The sequence below is a fragment of the Anomalospiza imberbis genome, chromosome 5, assembly GCF_031753505.1.
Source record: "Anomalospiza imberbis isolate Cuckoo-Finch-1a 21T00152 chromosome 5, ASM3175350v1, whole genome shotgun sequence".
NCBI lineage: Eukaryota > Metazoa > Chordata > Aves > Passeriformes > Viduidae > Anomalospiza > Anomalospiza imberbis.
The window spans coordinates 19338572-19361221 of NC_089685.1; the positions used below are offsets into that span (position 1 = coordinate 19338572).

Below are 22650 nucleotides of genomic sequence, written 5' to 3' on the forward strand. Positions count from 1 at the left end.
AAAGCACTGCTCTAAACTTGAAAGAGTACCCTCTATGTATTTAAATCCAGAACAACTCTCAGCTTTCCCAAAATGAAACATGCTTGTGTGCCTGCAAGGATCCACACTCTACACACCCTTCTCTCTTTCTTTCCCCTTCTCAAATGCAAAGTAAAGCTTTGCAGCATGCTCTGAACAAATTATCTGAGTTATTTCAGATTAAAAAAAGAATGAATTTCAAAGTTTACAACCTCTCAAAACCCAATCATAAAACAACAAAAACAGCAAAAAAATAACCTCACCACCTTGTCAGCAGCTATCACCCTGGTTACACCAGAATTCCTATTAACATGGAAATTCTAATAGAGTTTGAAATCTACCCGATCATACCCTTAGTTCAACTACAAGAAAAGGTAATCTTGTATGGGGGATGTCCTTTGTTTCAAGGTAGTAAAGTTGCATAAATTTTAAAGATAGTTAGGAAAATAAATAAATGTATAGTAATATATCTAAAAATAAAAAAATAAAAAAACACTCTTTCAATATCAGTAGTATCTCCAGTTATTTGGTGATTACTTCTGTTTGTTGGATGTTTTAGTTTTAGCTAGCAGCTTATGTGTCCTAGCACTCAGAAAAAGCCTCTCCCCCTCTAAATAGTCCAGAAATTGAAGTTTAATGGAAAAGAATATTCTGTTGTCACCTCTCAGATTAGAATGTCAATCCACATTCTCGAGTTTCCACATAATAAAGACTTTTATTTATATAAAAGCAATAAGATGCAGAACACTTTACAACTCCTACAAAAGTGAAGTATAAGCAAAAACATCAATTATGACTTGTACTCATAACTTTACAAAAGCATTTATCAGTCACACTGACTGCATAACTGCAGTTATAACAATCTCTTGCAAATATATGAAGCCTACTACATATTGCAATATTTTACTTTGCCATCAGCATAAATCCATGTGACTCATTACCTTTTTCTAAAGGTATCTTCTAAACACTAGACTACAGATACCAACAGAAAAGACAGATGTGTTAAAAATATTATCAACAAATTTTAAAATTATTAGAAAGATACATCATTTATTGTGTTATTCCATGTCTCCTACTGCTGCAACTATATTGCTGTTTAAAAATGGAAGTTTTTAAACCTTAATTCAAACAGTTGATTTATTTTATTGGATTGTGCTGTGTTGGCTGCATTTGTAGAATCCAAACTACTGAGCCATCTGCACCACAACTGCTTTCCAAGCTTTATCTTTGTCAAAATCCTTTAAGGTATTATTGGAAACCTAAAAGTAAAAACATTTAAGACAAATGCAAACATGAAAAAATATTTTGATTAAAAACTGAAGTTCAAGAAAATAAATACCTGAGAGAAACTAGAAGAATGCAAATCTGAATAGGTACAGCCAGAGCTATTAAAATATTCTATACATTTGTGAATTGTATAGTTTTGTATATTATAGAGTTTGTATTTTGGATATAAAATATAACAGTGCAAACTGTATAACACTTGAAACATTTGGGTCTAAGAAACTTGGCCAAATTCCTATGTTAAACATATTACTTTAGATATTTTTTCAATATTTTTTTATAAAATATGACTTTGCACCTAAACCTTTAACACCAAAGCCAGAAGCAGTCCCCTGTGGTGCAACTGAAGCAAGATTTACCTACATACACGCAAGCAAAATAAGGTCCTGCCTAAGACCACAGACTTCTGAGATGCCAAAGGGACTTGCACCTTCACCTACAACATTATTCATGCGTTTAAATACTAAAAGGTAAGCAAAAAAGTGCTGCTTTTGCAGAGGAAGTTCTCCTTTTAGCATTTAACTCACACCTAATTTCTCAGTGACTCACAAACCAGGAATACTTTTGTAAATAATCTCCGGCAGAAATCTCTTTAGCCATGCCATGACCCATGCTCCAAAATGTGAAGCACAGCAGTGCTGCTGTGCTTCATCTTTTATACAGAAGCTAAGTCTCAGGACCCAGATCCAGCAAATAAGCAACCTACACCAAATATCCTCAGAGCCTGAAGGGACATAATTCCAAAGCTTCCACTTTCCATTAGCAGCTGTTTACTGTCTTGACAGATTTCAGTCTCTGCTCCCAGTGCTTTCTATCCAGTGCTGCACTGAATGTAGCACTCTCCTAGTGCAGTAAGCATGAGTTACTCTCTGAGAGTCTTTAAGGATACACGATCTAGCTCTCTACAGCAGAGGAAAGCCTAAGGGGAACAGTTTTGTGCCCTATGTCATGGCCAGTTATCATCTAACCAGGAAAAGATTATCTCTTGATTACAAAATTAAGTTTCATAGAACAGCTTTTAATTGTGGCCTGAATTAAGATCAGACATTAAGACCACAAAACAATTCCAAAAAAAAAAAAACTATTTTAAAATACATACTTTCAAATTTTCTAGTGGGTATAAATACAAACCTCTGTTGTTCTGTATTCCTGTTTTTTAACCTGTGATGGTGTCCATGCTGAATCTTGTAGTTTCATTTTTGTCTTGTAATTCACACACTGTATTACAGTTCCAATAGTAAGGCATGCCTGAATTAGCAGCATCAACATCAGAAGCAACAGGAGTACATCATAAGATTGCTGAAAATAGACATATGTTGTTAACTACTTGAATAAAATATTTTATAGTGTTCCCATTTCTATACTTTAAAAATTCCTATCTAGATTTTTTTAATAAAATTATAATTTACAGTTTATTTCAACATAAAGTTTCAACCAAAATTTTAGTGCCTGAGTTTGCTGAAAGTAGAATAGATCTAGAACTTCTAAGAAAATGCCAAATTATCTTTTCCTCTGGAAACAGAACAGAATTGAAGAAACTATCCTCTAAAATAGTGCCTTACTGCTGCTTCTGACCTAAGCAATGTCACAGCTATGCTTGGGCCTGGCCCTGATCTTACCCTGCTAACCTGAGTTCCTGGATGACCTTGGATCTGCCTCAGTACTATGGCAGTCACTGAACCTTGCTACTATGGCTGGTCCTCCCTTCCTTTACTGTTTTTTGAGGTGCTGTAGGACTGCCCTGCTTTCCAATGAAGTTACCATTCTTTCTCTGTCTTGCTGTTACCTCCTGCTCCATAGTTCATTGTCCTGTGCTGAGCAGCCCACTCTTGTAACCACATACAAAGCAGAGTGAGAATGTAAGAAATGCTCTGCAGGATCACACCAGCTCTCTAGACAGTGTAGTCATCTGTCTCCAACACATGTGACAGGAGAAGCTACTCAAAGAGGGTATGTAAGCTGTCACCATTTCCGAGGTTCAACAACACAGTACACTCCTCCAGAATAAGAACAGGATCGCATACCCAGAAGTTGATTTTCCAGTCCCTGAGATATCAATTTAAGGAACATTTTCCCTCTTTTTATCTAAAGTTATACGACTACTTAATGACTAGTGGATACTAAGAGTAAACTCTCAATGACATTGGTCTAATGCCCTTAGTGGCTCTTTGAACAACATCAGGGATTGGCAAACAGTTTGCCAGCAGAGCCCAAGAAAGCTCTACAGCAATGCACAGGTAACACTTCATACTGAAATGCTTTAAACTTTGCAAACTTTTTCTTCTCTGTCTGAACCCAGATTTTGAATAAACCCAGGTGTAAGCTTACAATCCCAATGATTGGTAAACATCCTAAGAAACAGAAAACTGTACTCTTCAAGGAAACCTAGAATCTTTAATTTAAATACTACAAATTATAAAAGCCTCAAGGAGTCTAGCATGCTGTATATTATTTTTACTGTGTCTTTAGAATAAAATCCTATATTTTTAAAACTATAATTTCGGAGTGCCAATAGATGTAACATACTTTCAATTATATCATAACTCAAACAAGAGTTTTTATATAATTTCTATAACATTTAGTTCAAACTTTATAAAGCAGTACCTTGTCTTCATATATTCCTAATTTATTACTACCTTGCTACTGTAATATATAGAGGTTCATTTTTCAATTGCACAAACACACATACTTTAACAGCAGGTGGATAACTTTTAAAGATGTCAACAACTTGCATGATACTGAAGGATAAGTATGCAGAAGCAGTGAACAACAAAGGAGAGGTAACACTGCTAATGGCAATCAGGACCTCAACCTAAAAAATAAGATAATAAATGTTAAATAATAAGATAATAAATGTTAAATAATAATCTAAAAAATTAACTCTGGTTTGTGAGCTATGTCTCCTTAAAGCAAGCATAACAGAAGTGTGTAAAACTGTGTAAGATTATATATAAAAGACAAATACTAAGAACCATCCACACTTCATGGAGATACAGAAGCAAGCTTTGAATAACCTAGGTTTCCTAGCCAAAACACTGCTGGCTTGTAATTCTTATTTTATTCAATACAGATGATGACATTTTTCTTTTATATTACAAGTGCCTTCCATATCCACATAGAGGAAGTAATAGCCAGTCTGGAGAGCCAGTATAGAAGTCACCATTTATTCTTCAATTTATATGAAATAATGAGAATTAAAAACAGATATTGCAGACACGCAACTTAAAAAAACTTATGCAAATAAATTTGAGCGCCCTGAGACAAATTTAATGCTATACAACAGCAGCCAAATTTAATTCAAATATCACCCCTACAGGATTATATTCTGACTTCAATTGTGATTATGCCTCATTACTCACTTAAATATGGTCACGTGAGTATTACTTAGATATTTTAAGTAGTCTTAACTACACATCTAGAACACTCAAGGAATAAATGCACTCTACTGAATATTATTAGTTCTTGTTGCTAATCACGAAGATGAAGATTTGTTTAAAATAGGTTCTAGGTCCAGCACAGCTTGCACACCTTTCTTTCAGAAACCACAACTGATAATGAAAGAAAAAGGGAACCTCATCTCAGGATCTTGAGAGCAGTTCTTGGCATACCGTATCAGGCATGTCATTTTTCTATAGTAATGTCTTTTCCCAAGAAATCGCTATAAAATATCCAAAAAACAGAACAAAACAAACAAACAAAAAACCCCAAACAACCAACCAAACTCTTCAAATTATTTTCTAGAACTGATGAAATTAAGCCTCCAAAGGACCTACCCTTCTTTTAAGGGATACCAGCTAACACTCCTGCTACATATTTGTCACAATTTGTAGAAGCAGCTAAAAACAAGCGAGCAAACAAGAGTGCCCACTATCAGGCAGACTTTCTTAGCATTATTCCACTCTAATAAAAAAGTCCAAGAATTTTACACACTTACCAGACATTTACTTGGATATTCAGCAGCTACATGACTTGCAATAGCACTTGGAAAGCACTAAGAAAAAGAGTGTAAAAAGTAAGTATTTATTGACTTGAAAATTACAAAAAAAATGATAATAGTATTTCCCACTGTTCACAGCTTTTTTTTTTTTTTTTGTGTGTGTGAATTTTGAATGCTGAAAAGCTTGTTTATAAACTTTTTCCACTTCATGCAAAGGGATTCTATAGACACATATGTAAGCCTAGTGGTCATTGTCTTCTTTCTCAATCAGTTCCTTCATGGCAAGCAGGGTGGCATAGCATCCCTTATGAATCCACTGCTTCTGGGTACAGGCTGTTATTAGGGATAAGGGTTACTAACCACAGTCTCAACAGGTAAAACTGAGAGGTTAAATAAGATGCTCTAAGGATCCTACCATGCTAAAACTAAACCAAACTTTTTCTTTTGCAGCCTGAAATATTCTAAATCCTATGGCTTTTTTTGACAGAACACCTCACTTCTAATACCCATTTCCATTTTATTTAATTAAGCACTGAAAATGTATTAGAACACTTTACTGAGGTATTGCAAACCAAAACAGATAAAAAATATTGCATAAATATATTAACTATATTGAAGTTCTAATTCATTTGCTAAGCAGCAATTCCCAAACAGTATTAGAGCCAAATAAATACTCTAGTGGGGAGGAGAAAAGTGAAAAAAAAATTGAATAAAAGCCATTGTTTTAAAAGAGTAGCTTCTATTTGCACTACTTACAGCAACTAAGATCCAAAAGAATGTTACTGAGAGGTATGGACCTGAGACTAGAACATCCATATTCAAAGCAATTATTCCACCAAATACTGATGAAATTCCAATAATCACCTCAATTACCTAAGACAAATAAGAGCACAAAAATTATTAAAAATATATTTGAACACGAAATTTCCTACTTGCATATAGAAAGGATCTCATTGGAAAGAAAAAAATGCATTTATGCTGCTAGTTAGGAATAAAGTCTATATTTTCCATATCTAAAATATGGCAAAACAGTAGCTAGCTTAAGTGAAAACAAGATCAGCTTCATTATACATATTTATGCTTTCATTTATTAGCCCCCCAAACAATAGTTAAGTAAGTTTACACTATTTATCCTTAAGTTATTAAGTAGTCTCCTTCCCATAATCTTGCAATCTTCTAGAAGGAAATACTTTACTATATATCTCTCATTTTTGTCTTTATTCTTTCAGTTCTTAACTACAGTGATCTCTTCCTGGCTTTAAAGAACCTCAGCACTTACAAAGATGAAGTAATAAATTGATTCAATGAAACAGTGCTTTTCTTACTGAGTATGACTTCAGAATTCGAGCAGGAAAGATGACATTGCTCAAAACAATGGAACTGTCATGTGCAGCATTCTAAAGGGGAATAAAAAAAATAATGATAAAAAAATATACAACGCAATACATTTCTTTCTAGTATCTTGTACAACCTCTTACAGGTCCTAATGGTGGTATGTAATATCTGGTTGGCCCAGAAGAGGTGACAGTGACACATCACGGTGTTTTCCAGGGTCAGACTACAGCAATTACATTAAAACCAAATTAATTAGTACCAGATTAGCTGTTCCACAGCCACCATTCAATAATTAAATATTTTCATCTTGTCTCCCTTTTCCACCTTCAAAGAATATACTTTCTTCCTGAGCCTTCAGATTTTACAGAAGTGGAACAGCAGGAGGCAAAGAAGGACAGGGCACTACACAACTTTATCAATCAGTATTTCCAATGGCATATCGTGCTTGCTTCATTCTAAAAGAAGTACTGTTGTAGAAAAATGAGGGTGGGGTTTGGGAAAGCACTTGTGAATAGAGAAAATTTTATCAATAGCCCCAAATCCTGAAGCCAAGAGTCATTGTGCAGATACCACCAAACTGTCATATAAGAAATACTCTCTCTACATCAGGCTTCAAAAAGGTATTGCTTGCATACATACAAGTTACAGTACTCTAATGTTTCAAATATCAAGTTTCATTCTACAAAACAGAAATAAAACATTTGCCATGCCTATTCATGAGATATTCAAAGAACTCTGTGCTGTATAATTTTCAACAGGTAATTTTGCAGAGGGATAATTGCACTTTTAAAAGATAGATGAAGAAATAACTGCTTAGTAAGGTACTTTTATTTGAAGTTCAAATATAGCTTTAGCATGCAAAGTTATATACTTGTGTTGCCAATAAATTTTCAGCATACGTAATACAGGAAAATGGAGAATTTTTTAACATGCACAATCCTTAAGGGTACCTACTTTCTTTCTTGTACAGCAGTCTTCAGTAGACCTAGCTGAAATGATCACAGTAGTTGCCATGAAGATTTCCAGCAGAATAAGTAGAATCAAGTTGAAATTTATCTGTCAGAAAAATCCCAGACATAAATGAGTTATGTCTTCCATATTAAAAATAAAGGAAGGGGCTGAGCCTAGCATGATTAGGCAGGTTGTCTAGTTTCTGTCAGACTTAGACACACCTACTGATTACATACTTTGTTATCTATTTTCTTGGCTCTTAACAAACTTTAAGAACATTATTGTCAGAATGCCTAACCTAAGAAAGAAACACTTACTTCATTTATGGAAATATTCTGCCTGAAGATTTTAGCACTGTCTTCCAGAAGAGGAGCTTATGATAAGGGAATGTTTACTGGGTACGTTTGCTTTTTGCAGGCCTTTCTGTATGAACCCAGAACAGTGCAGCAACTAATGGAAGATTCTGAGGGGAAGGAGGGCCACAGGTCACAACTCCCAGGTGGCAATCCCAAACGGCGTGCTACCATATTGGCCATTGAATGAAACACAAACCAAAGAACTGCACCAAGGATCCCAGTTCCGTGCCCTGCTTAGTGCTGGTAAAGCATTCACAGACACTCTTTATGGGTTCACAACTCTTGCAGACTACACTGCAAAAACATGGATGCTGCCATTGCTCGTATTCAAGAGACAAATAAGTGAATGCAATACTTAATGTTGCTCTTTTGTTCCTTATTATTCTCATGAAAAGAGGTAGACACCTACACTGCATGGACTGAATCATTTCCTAGAGGCACGCAAGTCAGGAAGAGTGGATCTCCCTTTCTTGTCTTCAAAAGCACCATGTTTATCCATCAGCAGCCCAAAAAAAAACATCTGGTAGTTCATCAGTCAGGCCACTGGGGCATAGTACCAAAAGTCTAGGAAGAACTGACACCATTCCAAACCTATACAATTGAGGCAAACCATTGTTCTACAACTTAGAGCAGAATTATATTGTTTCCTCATGTCAGACCTGCTTTGTTGATGAAGAAATCTCCGTCTTTCTCTGGCACTCTGACACCTATCTTGCAGCACGTGTTTTTTGAAAATAGTAGTAAGTGGCAGATTTAGGAGGCTTTTCTGGATGCTGAAATTCACTTTTGCTTAGGAAATTATATTTGGAACTATGCGCTTTGCTGTACCCAACAGACTGTACAGTTGTACTAACTCCGCGAACAGCGATAAATGTCATTGTGGTAAACTTCTAGAAAATGTGCTACAATTAATACAGGAATTGTTAGGCAAAAGAAGAAGTTCAAATGTGTGGCCTGCAGAACAATTTAATCCAGATTATAAATTCCCATGATTTAGATATGTTTTGACACGGCACTAATATTGATGTGAGCTGGCAAGGCCACATGTCACACTTGGCAGTGCAGTGCCAAGTAGATGCACAAGTTTGAGTCCAGAAGTACTGTAACTAAACTGATGGACTATCTCACTTAGTCCTAGGTACAAGAAGTAAATAAATTAGATTCTTGTGAATATTATTGCAGGTAACTAACACTGGGCAAAGAGAAATGTAAAGTTACTGCTGTATGATCTCTCCTCATAGACCAAGCAGGAATACTGGGATATTGGCAGCAAAGTAATGACATGTAATCTCCAGCCACCGAATGTCCTCCCCGCCTTGTTTTTTTAACAAAGATAAATGTATCACAATTAGTAATTGATTTAGTAACTTACATTTATAGCTGATGGGTTGAGGACAAGTTTGCATCCAAACCAAATTAAACACGTTGTTGTAACAGCAAATGTAGAGACAAACAGAATCTGAAAATTTGGTATCTGAAAAACAGTTTCAAAATGAGTTTCTCTCTATTTTAAACACAGGGGGAATATGAACACACATATATATGTATATAGATAGATGATACAGATAGATATAGAGAGAGACACATAAAATTGACAATAAAATTTCATACTTACCACATTAATTTTATTCCTTGCTATAGCAAAGCTCACAACTGCTGAAGGAATACACTGGGAAAATTAAAAGAGAAGACTAGTGGGATCTTCTGCACAATGAATTTTATATATACTTCTATAGATGTACTTTATGTGTCTGAATTCATATTCAGTACACTTAGACAAACAGAAGATCAGAAACTCTGAAGAAAATGTTTCAATTGACTGAGCTTATTAATCACAATCAGTGTCTGAGAATTACAAGAAGTTCAAATATACCTTCCATATCCCTCAGTTTTGACTAACTACCCAGCATAATGTGATGAGTAAAAGAAAGAAAGTCTTTCATGAGGTATTTCATGCCTTTGTTAGTTTAAATTAACTCTAGAAGGCCTGCAATCCTTAAGGAAAAAACAGTGCTACTCCCAAACTGGGCCTGCACATTCTTTAAACAGACATCATCCCTGTTGAGTAAACTAAAATTTGCCCAATCTCAAAACAGCTCTGAAGAACCTTGGGAAAATATGCTTAGTCAAGACACACTTGGAGAATTGTGCCTGGGATACCCACTCTGTTCACTGGGGACTATGTTTCCCTACTTGAGGACAAAGATAAATGGAAAAGTCATGCACAAATGAAAAGTCTCACAATGTAATTTTTCTATCTCTTAGCCGTTCCCCACCGCAACAGACATGGTTCCATTACAGATCCAACTCTATTTTACACAAATGCCTACTAAAATTATAATAAAAGTGTTCTTATGTTAAATAATGAATCATGCAATAAATGCCACATTTCTAATTCTCTTCCCACACACCTGAACACTAATGGCTTAACAATGGAACGTTGTCATGAGATTAATACTGATACACAAAATTCTTGGCAGCACTTCCTCAAGAGCTAAGTGACCTTTACTGAACATAATTAAAACATTCTTGTATGTCCTGGATACACAGAAGTCCCTAGAACACTGCAGGACTATGTTTAGGCAACTGAATGCAAGTACTAGTCCAGATGGTGAAAGTCTAGAGAGCAATTCAGCTTCAGGCTGAACGAGACACTTGGTGGCCAGCTGGCTCCACATCTCTCTAGGCTCTTCCGACTGCACTGATGCCGTTATCTGCAGCAGGAGCTCTAACACCTCCCTCACATACAGACACCAAACATACGCACCTTCAGACCCAATGTGATAACCTGCTGCATCCAAAGATCGACCAGGTCTTTGGAAATATTTAAACATGAAGTTCAAAGAGTCATGACCAGGGGCAGAGAAAGAGACATCTCAGAAACTAACACTAATGTTGCAGAGAATAAGGAATCTGTGAGGATACTGACTTAAAAAACTCCAACTTTAACACCTTTAGTAAAAACTCAAGTGATAACTCATTAACAGAGCAAGTCCTGGGACTTGTTTGTTTCAAGTAAAGCATTAATCTTGGACCTAACTTCAAAACAAATATATAAGTCAGGTTGAGAAAATAACAATGACAGAATACTGCCATAAACAAAGCAAGTACATGAGAGTTATTAATATCTAAAGCACAAACTAATATGTAACACAGTAAACATTTATATGCGCCCCTATAAATACAGAAAAAAATATTGACCTCTGGAAAATGTCAGCCATCTTTAATGCATACTTTACTAATAAAATAATAATATTCAAGAGAACTTTAGTCTGCTTCAGTACTTGGATATTATGACAAAATAAACTGAAAAATTAACACTTTGAAATATAACACGAAATACATTTTGATAGCATATAGCCAGAAAACTTTCCAAATACATAGGAATAAAAATTTTCTTAAAATCAAGCACAGAAAAACTGCTCAGCAGATTAATATTGCATGCCAGTGAGCTGATTAACAAAAAATGGTAACACATTTCACCATATCACATGGTGAGCTGATTAACAAAAATGGTAACACAAACCCAGTTGTCTTTATGACAAATAATTCCTTTAACCATGCAATGAAAATCCATTTAATGAACTGTTAAATATAATTAAATCTTCCATGAAGAAAAGCAGTAGAAAAATATGGACAGAATAAAAGACATAAACCCACAAAAACTGTTTACTATTGCATTTGCTGTCAAACGGCCACAGCAAATAATTAAGAATGCTTACTGAACCTGCTGCACAACGTAAATAATCCATTTCAGATGGAAAAATATTTCCCAGATATAGTGAAAATCCAGAAGTAATAAGGAGGCAAGTCTGCAAAGCAACAAATAAAATAAATTTAGATTAATAAAACTGTATTTTTAAAAAACAACTAGACATAAATCAGTAATCAATCCCTTTCAAATTGATCTACTTTTAAGAATGCAGTTTTTGTCTGAATAAATTTGAAGAAAAATATCAAAATATGCTGACTTCTGAAGATATTTTGCTGGTTATCAGGACCTAATAATGAACAATGTTCATGTTTAAATCAAGAATTTTGTACTGATCTGGCAAATACGTCAATAAAATAGTCAAAATGTAACTGCAGTGTTTAGTGGTAAAAATGTTTCAGAAACCTCAGCTATGTCTCTACTTTGCATTCCTTGCTTGACTCCACCAACATTCATTATGCATATGGGCAGCTGGGCAATTGCCAACTAGAACACAGCAGTAAAAATAGTATTGGGATACATTAATGAAGATTCTTCCACTATATTCCTGCATCCCTCCAAATTCTCTTCCTGCTTTCATTCAGTGGCACATCCAAAAGTATTCAACTGCTCCTCTTACCTTAATAAGTCTTCTGTTTATTTCATAACTACCACAGTTACACACTCTGCAATAAGCAATTAATTAGTGTCTTCTACTGACATTATTTTGTTTTTCCTTGTCATTCCTCTGAATAGGCATTTCTTTGAAGGGGCTAGGAAAGGTAAGAGACAGAATGACTCTTTTGTTTTTATTTTGGTATTTTTTTCACGTTAGAAAATTATTGGGGGTCTTTAAAAAGTCCTTGTTAAAAAAAGACAGAAAATAAGGAAAGTGTATGTGCATGTATAAACACACACACAGAGAATTTTGGCAGACTGGAAGAACAGTCTATGGAACCATGAGTTGAAATTGTGCTTGATGCTCATCAAATTGTTTCTGCACAAAACCAGCCCATCAGCCACTCTGATGTCACTCCACAGTTTGCAACTGCTCCCTGAAGTAGATGGTTCTGTTCACTGTGACTTACGTTGCTCAGCATACAGACTTTCTCTTCTGGACACTGTCTTTCAGAAGGGTTGATAGAGACTAAACACTTGGGAGAAAAATCTAATTGGAATTTAATCTAAGAGTTTATTAATAAAACTGCACTTTCATTTTTCCATGAAATTCATTCTTCTTAATAATATGACTTCAGCAAATGATCATTAAACATTATTATCTCCAAAAATTTACAACTACTCAGTAAATCACAGACAGTTGTTCTTTTGGACAATTAAGTTTGAGAAAAATTAATGCAAATAAAGCCAGCACTTCTCTTGCTCTCTTTTCATGTGACAGTACATCTGAAAGGAAATCCAAACCCTGCAGTTTGTCAAAAAGGAAAAAATGCTCAGCTGTTTCCACAAAAATAAGGCAATAGTTTTATTCACTGTGCAAAAACAAGCAATTACCATATTAACAGTGAGACAATCTTAGTTCTTAATAAAAAGTACGCTTCAAAACACACGAGCTGACAGAAAAAGATCAAATTCTAATTGCTATAATGAAGTTCAATTAACTTGGCTCAGAACATGGAGAAGCATATGATGTACATGCAAGATGAGTATCCTGTGATTCTAGCAGTGAACACAAAAATTCAAATCACTGTGTTGTTCGTGCAAGAAACACAAGTATATACCTCACTACATTAACGATTATACCAAATAATTATGTGGTCCTGATAGATGAATGTGGCAATCAAGTACCACATATATTTTAATGCCAAAGTGCTATCATGGCAGCCACAGTACATTTAATAGAAGTATTTTGCATACTTTATAAACTCTACCAAAAGGCACTGCTTATACATACACCTGGGCTGATATTTACCACTACCACACTTATTCTCTTCTTATAAGATTAATATTAATGATAAAAATAAGCCTTCATATACCATCTCTGATTAGTGAAAAAACAGTCAAAGAATACCAGCAGTCAACAAATTGCCACATTCCAAATTTGCTAAATATGTTTCTATTTTTACAAAGATTTCTTTTCAATACTCTCAGTGATGAAATTCTTAGTCTTTAAAGGATGTCAAACAGAACAGATTGCTGGGCACTAAGGCCTCACCTGTATTTTGAAATTTGCCATAATTTAAAGTACTTACCCCCATCAGCAAAGAAAATATCCATGTTTTGTAACTAAAGCAAGGATGCAGCCTCTTTGACAGCTGAAGGTCACTGGATTTGATATCTGGTATATAATTTCCATTCTCTTGTTTTCCCCGCTCCAAAGTTGGCATCCTGTCATAGCTAAATTCTTCTCTGTAACCTTCTTCCCTGGTCATAACACTTCACAAAGGCAATTAAATAATAATAACGCAAATTACAAAGAAAGAGAAAAAATATAATTTAGATCCTTCACATACTCAGATCAGTGCTCAGCTAAGTTTTTTGTGTATTCTAGACAAAATAAATAAATACAGGGTTTAGCTACTGGATGTATTTACATTTCAAATTATGTAAACTTTCTAACAACTTACTTGCACACCTTAACTAAATTTCATCCTACAGCCACAGTTCATAATAACATAGTATAAGTACCAACAAATTTAAAGTTTATGTGTCTATGATTCTTCAGTAAATTTTTATATCAAGATATAAGAACCAGCTTTAGAGGTTTAGTGCATACCTCTATAACCAAAACTTTTTTCTTTTTCAACTCTAGGACAGCAAAGAAAATCAAACCGGTTTCAATATAAATTCCATTTGATTTCAACACTTTTTATCAGCTATCTAAAATGAAAGACTTCCCTATGAGTCCCATGAACACACATACCTACAATAACTCAGCTACAGCCAAGTAGCAGACTACTGTTTCTAATTTACCCAATATCAACCATTTCTCTTGTTCACTTCATCCTTTTTTTTTACCTCACTGCTTGCCAATCTGTTACAATACCATGAGGAGTATCTTATATTAGAATTAAGTTACTGTAGATTTTTCAACAGTTAAAAACCTTGGTGCTTACCTTCCACTGAAAAGTTAACTGTCAGTTTAAAACAGCCCTGTGAACACAGCTGCCTGTACACTTTGTGATATTCTCACCGTTCAGTGAGTCATGCCGGCTTTGAAAAGTTCTCCCTTACACTTTGGCTTTCAACAACATCTATTCAGATATGGAACAAAAGCACAGCAAGAACTTCAGTTAAGCCAGGGAACAGGAAAATGCCTCTTGAATTTTAATTAACAGAACACACTAGAAAATGACTGTACTACATCTCATAGGGCTGCTTCCAAACCAGGCCAACAAATTAAAAGTTTCATGTCTCTTTTTTATTTGAGTACTAGCCCTTATTTAGCATCTTAAATAAAAGTTTCCTCACTTTTCCACTTTTAGCTATCATAATACCCAGTGATTACAATATCTAACGAACAAGCCTTGTTTCAAAAGAGCAAAATGTACTTACAATGCCATATTCTCCTAGAAAAAAAAAAAACTACACGTAGAAGTTCAAGTATTACAGTATCTCAACAAGATAGGAAGCTCAAAAGTTATAGGTTAGAAATCTATCAAGATTATTATTTTCACTGTAGAACACTTCTCTGTCTTTTTCCACTAACCCCAGTCTTCTGGAGTGTTCAGATAAACCCGGCACATTTCAACCATGCCATCATTTGCACTTACACAACACTCAGATGACTAAACAACATATTTTCAGCCTAGCAGGCAGCAGTGACATGCAATGGCCAGCGAACATTGGATCCAGTCCTCCTGCTTATTAAGCAATGAAAAGGGGAAAAAAAAGGACGTTTTTATCTTGAAGATGTTGGCACCTTGACAGCTACAGCAATGACAGGGTCTTTTGTCTAAACTTTAAACACTCTTGTAACCAAGACACAATTAAATCTTCAGTATTCTGAAGGGCATCACCTTCAAACTATGCTAGAAAAACTTTTGAACAGCACAACTTCTCAGTTTGACCAGACTGTAGATTTTCCTTTTTTCCATAATGTCAGCCAATACTGAAAGAATATTAAAATGTTACAGTTCTTTTAATAGATTTAAACAGGGGAATCAGTACACCATACACAGCAATAGACACATCTGTAAACTGTGCTAGAAAAGAGGGGGAAAAAACTGTACAGCCAAGCAGAACTTTCTGAAGTAATTAAGCCCTACTGTTCCTCTGCTCATGAAAGAAACACTGCACAACTATTTCCATTATCTAACTTTCCAAAGACCGTGGCTTAATGAAAAATGGGTATTGCTTACCTGACAGCTTTTTCAGTGAGTGCTAGGAACTGATTGACACAAATTACCATAGACACAAAACACAACCATTTTTTAACAGTTTTGATCAGTTTAGGGAGAAGGTTTGTTAGATTTTTTTGATTTTTTTAAACACAAAATTGTTGAGATATTCAGGTATTTACTTGATCTAATCTCTTTGAATAAAAAGAATTTATAAAGCCTTGCACCACTGACCAGAGCAGGGTTCAAACCCTGTAACAACTTGTTCACAGTTCTCAGTGTTTCAGCCAGTATTGTACCTGAAAGTTCCCTCTCTCAAGCATGGTTATACAGTGTTTTCTCAGGTTATAGTGAAATTCCTCCTACCCCCTTTCCTATGTACTTTTCAGTATTTCCAATTTCCCTTTTGCACAGAGGTTCATTGCATAATTAATGCATCCTCTGCATTTGGCATCAGCATCAACAAAAAATATTTAAACTTCAAAGTTCAGTTTCTAAAATTTTCTGTGGTCCTTATTTTAAGTTCCCTTCATCTCATGCTCCTGATTCCAGAAAAAGTCTCTTTTTTGAGCAAGACCAGAACCCAAGTCATTGACTAAGATTTTCTAATGCTAGATAAGGTACAAATGTGCTGTACAAAGAGATTCCTCCTAATTCTAAAGAATGCATAGGAATTTTACACAAAGACTGCAGCAAGTATATCAGTTCAAACACAACAGGAAAAGCTTCTGAAAAGGATTTACAAATTAAGTGTTTTAAGTTAGGCCAAAAGATGTCAAGGGATGACAATTAAATCAAATCACGATCAGCTATGAATAACTACATCCTTCCACCACAGGACTGACCACTGAATAAATTCAGCTGCCTGAAGCAGTTATAGCATATACTTGGTCATTGCACACAGGCTGTGTGCAATGCAAGCATCCCCCACAGTAACGACAAAAGATAAAAAACAGATTACCAGTTATAACTCAAGTGCCAAGGGATAGTGCGACAAAAAGGTACATAAACTTGTCAGAGTCCTACTTTTGCTATCAAGGACTAAGGAAAAAGCATTCTGCCCTGGGCCACATTCCCGAGCCCTGAATGAAGGTTCACACACATGTTCCAAAATCTAAATGAAAACTGCACTTGAAGCTTTGGTGAAGTTTACATTTAGCATCCTGACCAACTCTTCCATTTTCTGATGAGTTAATAATAGCTGCACTACACTTGTGTTTTTTCACACAATATTTAATTACGCTACTTTAGCTCATTACCTGTATTCCTTGTTGAGTATTTTCACCTCTTTTAAGTATTTCACCTCTTTGACATATTTTGTTTCTCTGAAGCTGATTCCTCAGTCCATGTTTACTAGGTCATGTCTTGGGGCATGTACTGAACCAAGATCAAAATGTAGAACAAATAGCTTCAAATTGATGCCTTGCTCCTCTAGAATAACATTTGCTCCCACAGCATAATACAAACTTCTTTGGATTTAGTCCTTCATGTAAACCATCATCTTCTCCAGAAACACAATCTCTTCATCCACCGCATTTTTTCCAAGTAACAGTCCCCTGCTGGCACTCCCACTGGAAACTCAGTGAAAGAAAACAGGAGTCAAAATTCTTTAAACCAATGTATCCAAAAGAGGCTAACACTCTCTCAGTACTTTTCTAAAAACAGCACTGACTACAGACACTCACGTGTTTCTCCTTCCAATGGCATCATCTCAGTTACTTCAGAATGAAACACTGGAACCTGTGTGCAGTTACTGGCAAGCAGAATTTATTCTGCTCTAAGAACCGTGCAGAACTCTATGAAAGTGTTAAACCACCTGAAATGCATTCCTAGCCCTTCTTTGCCTAAATAATGCTGAGTGGACCATACAGCTAGAAACTAAAAAGCTACTTCAGTCACACAACTTAGGCAGTGCATTTTGTGATTTCTACAAAAAGTAAACACTGCTCTGCTCAACCTCCTGAAAGCATCTCCTCTAACAGCTTTATATGGCAGCTCCTATTTAAACCACTGGGATACTGAGCTTGTCAACTCAAAAAATTCTGCTTTGTGAAACAGCATTTGTTGAACAAAATGCGAAAAGGCCTTATACAAGGCATCTGAACTGCAGTGTGTGAAGAGAACTGGTAAAACTAGAGATAGTAACTGCAGGTATAGTAAGCACAGAACTGCAGAGATACTGTCTAGAACTACAGAGATAGTAAGCAAGTCAGTAAAATCGTATTTCCTCAGGCCCTACAGCAGCTCCTTCATTAATGATATTAAATCAAAACCACTTTTTTTCCTGTTAAGCAAGTTTATCATGTTCTAGAGTTTATCCTATCATTTTGAAACTGGCTGCTACTGAGAGCATCGCAATCCATCAACATGCCACCTGCATACTCTTCCAATCCACTCCGTTTCACCACAATGGAGGGACTGCGCGCCTGGTTTATTCCCAGAGCCACGGAGAGCTCTCAGCCCAGGGGAGGTGACAGCCTGTCCGCTGGTTCTCCCTGGTTCGGGCGTCTCATCACAGAAACGCTGGCAGACACCACGACCACAATTTCAGATAGCACCACCAGCAAGCAATAAGCTGCGCGCACCCTTTTCCTTGAAGCTCTTCCGTGGCACCTCGTGCGACACCGCCTGAGGGCGCCCTGCGGCGCGGCCGCGGGAGCCCCGGCCCAGGGCAGGCCGCTGGAGCCCCGGCCCGCTGAGGGCCGACAGCCCGTCCAGGCGCCGGGGCAGCCCCTGCGCGGGCCCGCGGGCGCCCCCGGGCGCGTGGCGCCGCCCCGTGACCTGGAGCGAGCAGCGCCATTGGCCGCGGCAGCTCGGGCTCGAGGCGCGCCCGAGGGTGATTTCGCGCCTCGGCTTGGCGCGCTCCGGGGAGCCGAGTCTTCGCCGAGGCGCTCCGGGATGCTCGCTCTCCTTTCTAAGGTGCTCTCCTACGTCTGGAGACGCGCAGATGACGAAGATGAGAGATGGGCGACCTCTGGTAGGAATTCCGGGCGGGCTGTGGGTTTGTGGTGCAGCTTCTGAGCCGTGAGGCGTGCTCGTCCTAAGTGACTGGAGCTGAGTGCAGACCTCTTTCCTTAAGGAAGGATGTAAGGAGGAGATTTGAGATGATAAGGCATCATTTTGAGCATGTGGAAGTTTTCCTGGAAATACTTTCTTGCCGTTTCCTGGGTAGGACAGGTTAGTGTTGCTGCTGAGAGTATGGAGTGAGGAGTAGGAGCAGCGCCCTGGCAGCCAGGAGGGCCAGTCATGACCTGGGCTGCATCAGCGCAGCATCGTTGGCGGGTGAGGGAGGGGATAGTCCTGCTCTGCTCTGCTCTGCTGTGTCTGCTCTGCTCTGTCTGCTGTGCTCTGCGGCGCCTCACCTCACGTCCTGGGGGCGGTTTCAGATGCCTCAACACAAGACCTGCATCAGACCAGCCTAGAGGAGGCTGAGCAAGGCGGGGGAAAGTCTCGAGGCCGTGACTTAGGAGGAGCAGCCGAGGTCACGCGGTTTGTTCAGCTCGGAGGAGAAAAAGCTGAGGTGTGACCTCCTCACAGTCGACACCTTCAGGCAGCGTGCTGGTCTCCTCTCTTGGAGGGCCGGTGACAGGACACGAGGGCATGGAAGGAAGCTGCATCAGGGGAAGTTTAAATTGAACAGTCGGGAAGACTCCTCATTGGGAGCGTGGTCAGTCACTGGAACAGGCTTCCCAGGGAAGGCACCAAGTCTGTCAAGAGTTCAAGGGCAATCTGGATGATGCGCTGAGTCATATTGTTTAGTTTTTGGTAGTCCTGTGAGAAGCCCCGTGATCCTTATGGGTCTCTTTCACTGTGAGATATTAAATTTTTTTTTTTTATGGAGCTTAAAGCATGTTGGTTTTAAAACGTAGTTTGTATTTAATTAACTTTATTAATTGGTTGAAACCATAAATTGCTATAAGACTTCAAGACTTAATTGTGAAAATAATTAGTTGGCAGCTGTTGCTGTTTCCACTTGGCCTTTTGATAGAATGGATGTCCCTTTTAGTAGCATTCATAAGTTTTTGCATAGTTCTATAAACAAGTGATTTGGGTTTATGTCAACACTTTTCCTTTTGATGCAGGTAAGAAAGAATTGAAAAGGGTACAAGGAGTAGTCACAAGACTTTGCCATGATTATGGGATGATAGATGACACGATAGTCTTCACAAAGGATGTTGTTACAAAAAATATGTTGCTGGCTGTTGGACAAGAAGTTATTGCCACTGTGGAAGAGGATAAAACGTCAGGTGGCCTGAAGGCTGTCAGGGTAAGAGGTGAAGATAAATAGTAGTCTAACTTTCTCCACAAGTACCTTGAAGCTTTGTTTTGGAAGTTCTATCGTTTTAGCCTCACAAATTCTACAAAATAGGAGAAATTGCAAGCCGTTCACCTACAGGGGATAAGTTGATTTTGTGGGTCTTTTTACTGTTTCATTCTATCTCTTTTTGAATTATGTTTAATACGGATTCTCTGAATACAGGTGTCGTGAATAAGAAGCTATTAATTGCATCAGAATTTTAGTCATAGCTACTCCAGTAAGAGCACAACTTTTATGAGTTTCAGTCAATTTTATGTTATTGTTATATAAATGGATAAGAAGATCAAAGCAGTTTGATTTTGTGCAAAGCTTGCTCTTTTTCCATGGGAGTAATTTATGTTCTCGTGAATAAGAACAGATATTTCAAAACTTCTTGCTGTAAAAATTGGTAACTTGATGTTGTAGACAACTACAAAAGTGGAGATCTTGCTACATTTTTTGCTTAACACTTCATTCGCAAACCTGTTTTAAGCTTGGTTTTACCTTGTCACAAATTTTGAGGGGAGTTTTTTCTTAGCAAATTGTGTTGAAACCAAATGTAGTTTCACTGATTAAATAAAACCAAAAAATGACTTAATGGGGAGACAGTTTTATTCTGTGACCCAAAATTAAACATAGAAGAAAAGTAAACAGGAAGTCTTGTTTCTAAAGTATTATCAGCTCTAGTGCTATCAAAAACCTGGTGTCTTGTAAGATAACCTTATATCTCTTCTTATTTCCTTTTGTTTCTCCTTTTTAAATTTAAATTACTTTCTTTCATAAAAACTAAGTATTGTTTGTCCAACAAGCAATATCAGTGCTGTTTGGTAAAATAGTACTCACACGCAGTCAGAAAATTGAGTAGTTTACTTGTTCTTCCTTGTTTTTCTTCTGACTGACGGCTTTCACCATACTGTTGAAATATTATAATTGCTCCAAAATACATAAACCTAGTAACTGAGAAACTGCATATGGATCTACAAAGCAACTAGAATATTGTAGCAGTTGTGGCATGTTTTGTTGTATGTTCTATATAATGGCATTTTCAAAAGTACTTTTTTTCAAAAGTGTGATGGTTTTCCTTATTCCTGTTTGTGAGCTATAATCGTGCAGGCATCTCGGACTGTTGGCAGTGTGGTTTGTGGCTGGGTGAAAAGCTTTGAGACAAGTTCATGTCAGAAGCTGACTATAAAAAGTCAAAAGTCCAAGGGCAGTCTTGATTCAATAAGCAAGAAGATAAAGCTAATTTCTTCAAAGTCTGTTCTAAGAACATAACTAAAAACCTAAACTATTCTGTACTTTGTGATGTATTGCTTTCCTTTCCAAATAGTGGCACAAACTTGAGATACTCTCAGCATTTGATAAGAACAGATAACAGTATTTGAATTGTAGTTATTTTGAATGGGAGAGAACTAAGTCCCTTTTCAAACCTCTAGTTAGAGGAGAAAATTTAGCTTCTTGACAAGCATAATTAATAACTACTATACAAATAGATACTTGAACACCGGTACCATCTTCTTCCAAATAGTTGAGATATTGCCACTTAACTTTGGGTTTTAAGTGATCTAGAAGGTACTCCTGTAATTGCAGACAGGATTAGAAGCTCTGAAGCCTGGACACTGCCAGCGCAGTTTGGGGCAGAATCTAGAAGGCAGAGTTCAAACTTCAGTGGTGTCAGTGTGTTTGTGTTACTCCCTTTAAGGAAGAGCGTGGTCAGCCTTGGGTGCCTCTCAGCTCAGTGTACTGTTTCAGCTGCTCTTTGGAGCTACTGGCCACTGGTTTGGAAAGATTGTTGCTTAGAAGTTTGGACTTCAGTTTATTTGAGGTCCAGTCCTAATTAAACTCTGCATGGAATGATTATAGGTTCTGTAGCAGGCTTTAAAACCAGCCTTCTACCAGTGGTAGTTGGAAGGCCATTTTGACCTACTATGAGAAAGAACTTTAGTTTTATTGGTAGAGAAAAATTGAGAAGTATCAAAAGAAAATGTATGTTGGGAGTTTTAAGGTGTTTTCATGTCTTAAAAACATTTCTTTAGGTCTACAAATTACTTTCAAGTGTAACTGCTTATGTAATTTACATGAAATGTAAATTTATTAGTCTTCTGAGTAACAGTTTGCTTATACATGTTCTATCCATATTAATCCATAAAAATCATTTTGGAAAAAGTTTGATATTCTCAGATCTTCCTGGTGAATGGGAAGATATGTCTGTCAGACTGGAACAATTTTTCTTTAATATTTTTTTACTGTGAGTTTTTGTGTTGTCAAATATTATGTAATAATAATTATTTTAATGCAATAAAACAGTATTGGCTGAAAAATAAATAGGTATTTATAGTCAACAAGTGTTTGCAAACCTCTGAAGTATAGGTAGACTTACTCTATTCATTAGTATTGTAAATGGTAAGCATTATGCTCAACAAAATAAATCATATAAAATTTAGTATGATTGTATGCTTCAGATTGGATCAGACTTCAGTAAA

General features: G+C 36.8%; 2 protein-coding genes across 11 annotated transcripts in view; one reads left to right on the plus strand and one right to left on the minus strand.

Moving 5' to 3' along the window:
- Positions 1-713: 713 nt before the first annotated feature.
- Positions 714-17745, minus strand: MLC1 (modulator of VRAC current 1). Of its 5 annotated transcripts, XM_068189788.1 has the most exons (14): positions 17338-17743; positions 17130-17247; positions 14647-14784; positions 13783-13966; positions 11604-11693; positions 9497-9550; positions 9254-9355; positions 7529-7630; positions 6565-6636; positions 5996-6112; positions 5237-5293; positions 3992-4114; positions 2434-2601; positions 714-1277 (listed from the first exon to the last, which is right to left on the minus strand). In XM_068189788.1, the coding sequence occupies exons 4-14, from the start codon at positions 13960-13962 to the stop codon at positions 1203-1205; spliced, it is 1140 nt and encodes a 379-aa protein (XP_068045889.1). In that variant the 5' UTR covers positions 13963-13966; positions 14647-14784; positions 17130-17247; positions 17338-17743; the 3' UTR covers positions 714-1202. The 5 variants fall into 5 exon arrangements, with proteins under 5 accessions (XP_068045889.1, XP_068045888.1, XP_068045892.1 ...); XM_068189787.1 differs by having other exon boundaries at positions 17130-17743; XM_068189791.1 differs by lacking the exon at positions 9497-9550 and having other exon boundaries at positions 9254-9340; positions 17130-17745.
- A 997-nt stretch (positions 17746-18742) lies between these two features.
- Positions 18743-22650, plus strand: part of MOV10L1 (Mov10 like RNA helicase 1) — a 28821-nt gene continuing 24913 nt past the window's right edge. For all 6 annotated transcript variants that reach the window (XR_010999000.1, XM_068189793.1, XM_068189792.1 and 3 more), the window contains exons 1-2: positions 18743-18847; positions 19953-20137. Coding sequence is in view for 5 of the 6 variants with exons in the window: in XM_068189793.1 (XP_068045894.1) it covers positions 18769-18847; positions 19953-20137 (264 nt within the window). In the remaining variant the exon portion in view is untranslated. The remainder of the gene's footprint in view (positions 18848-19952; positions 20138-22650) is intronic.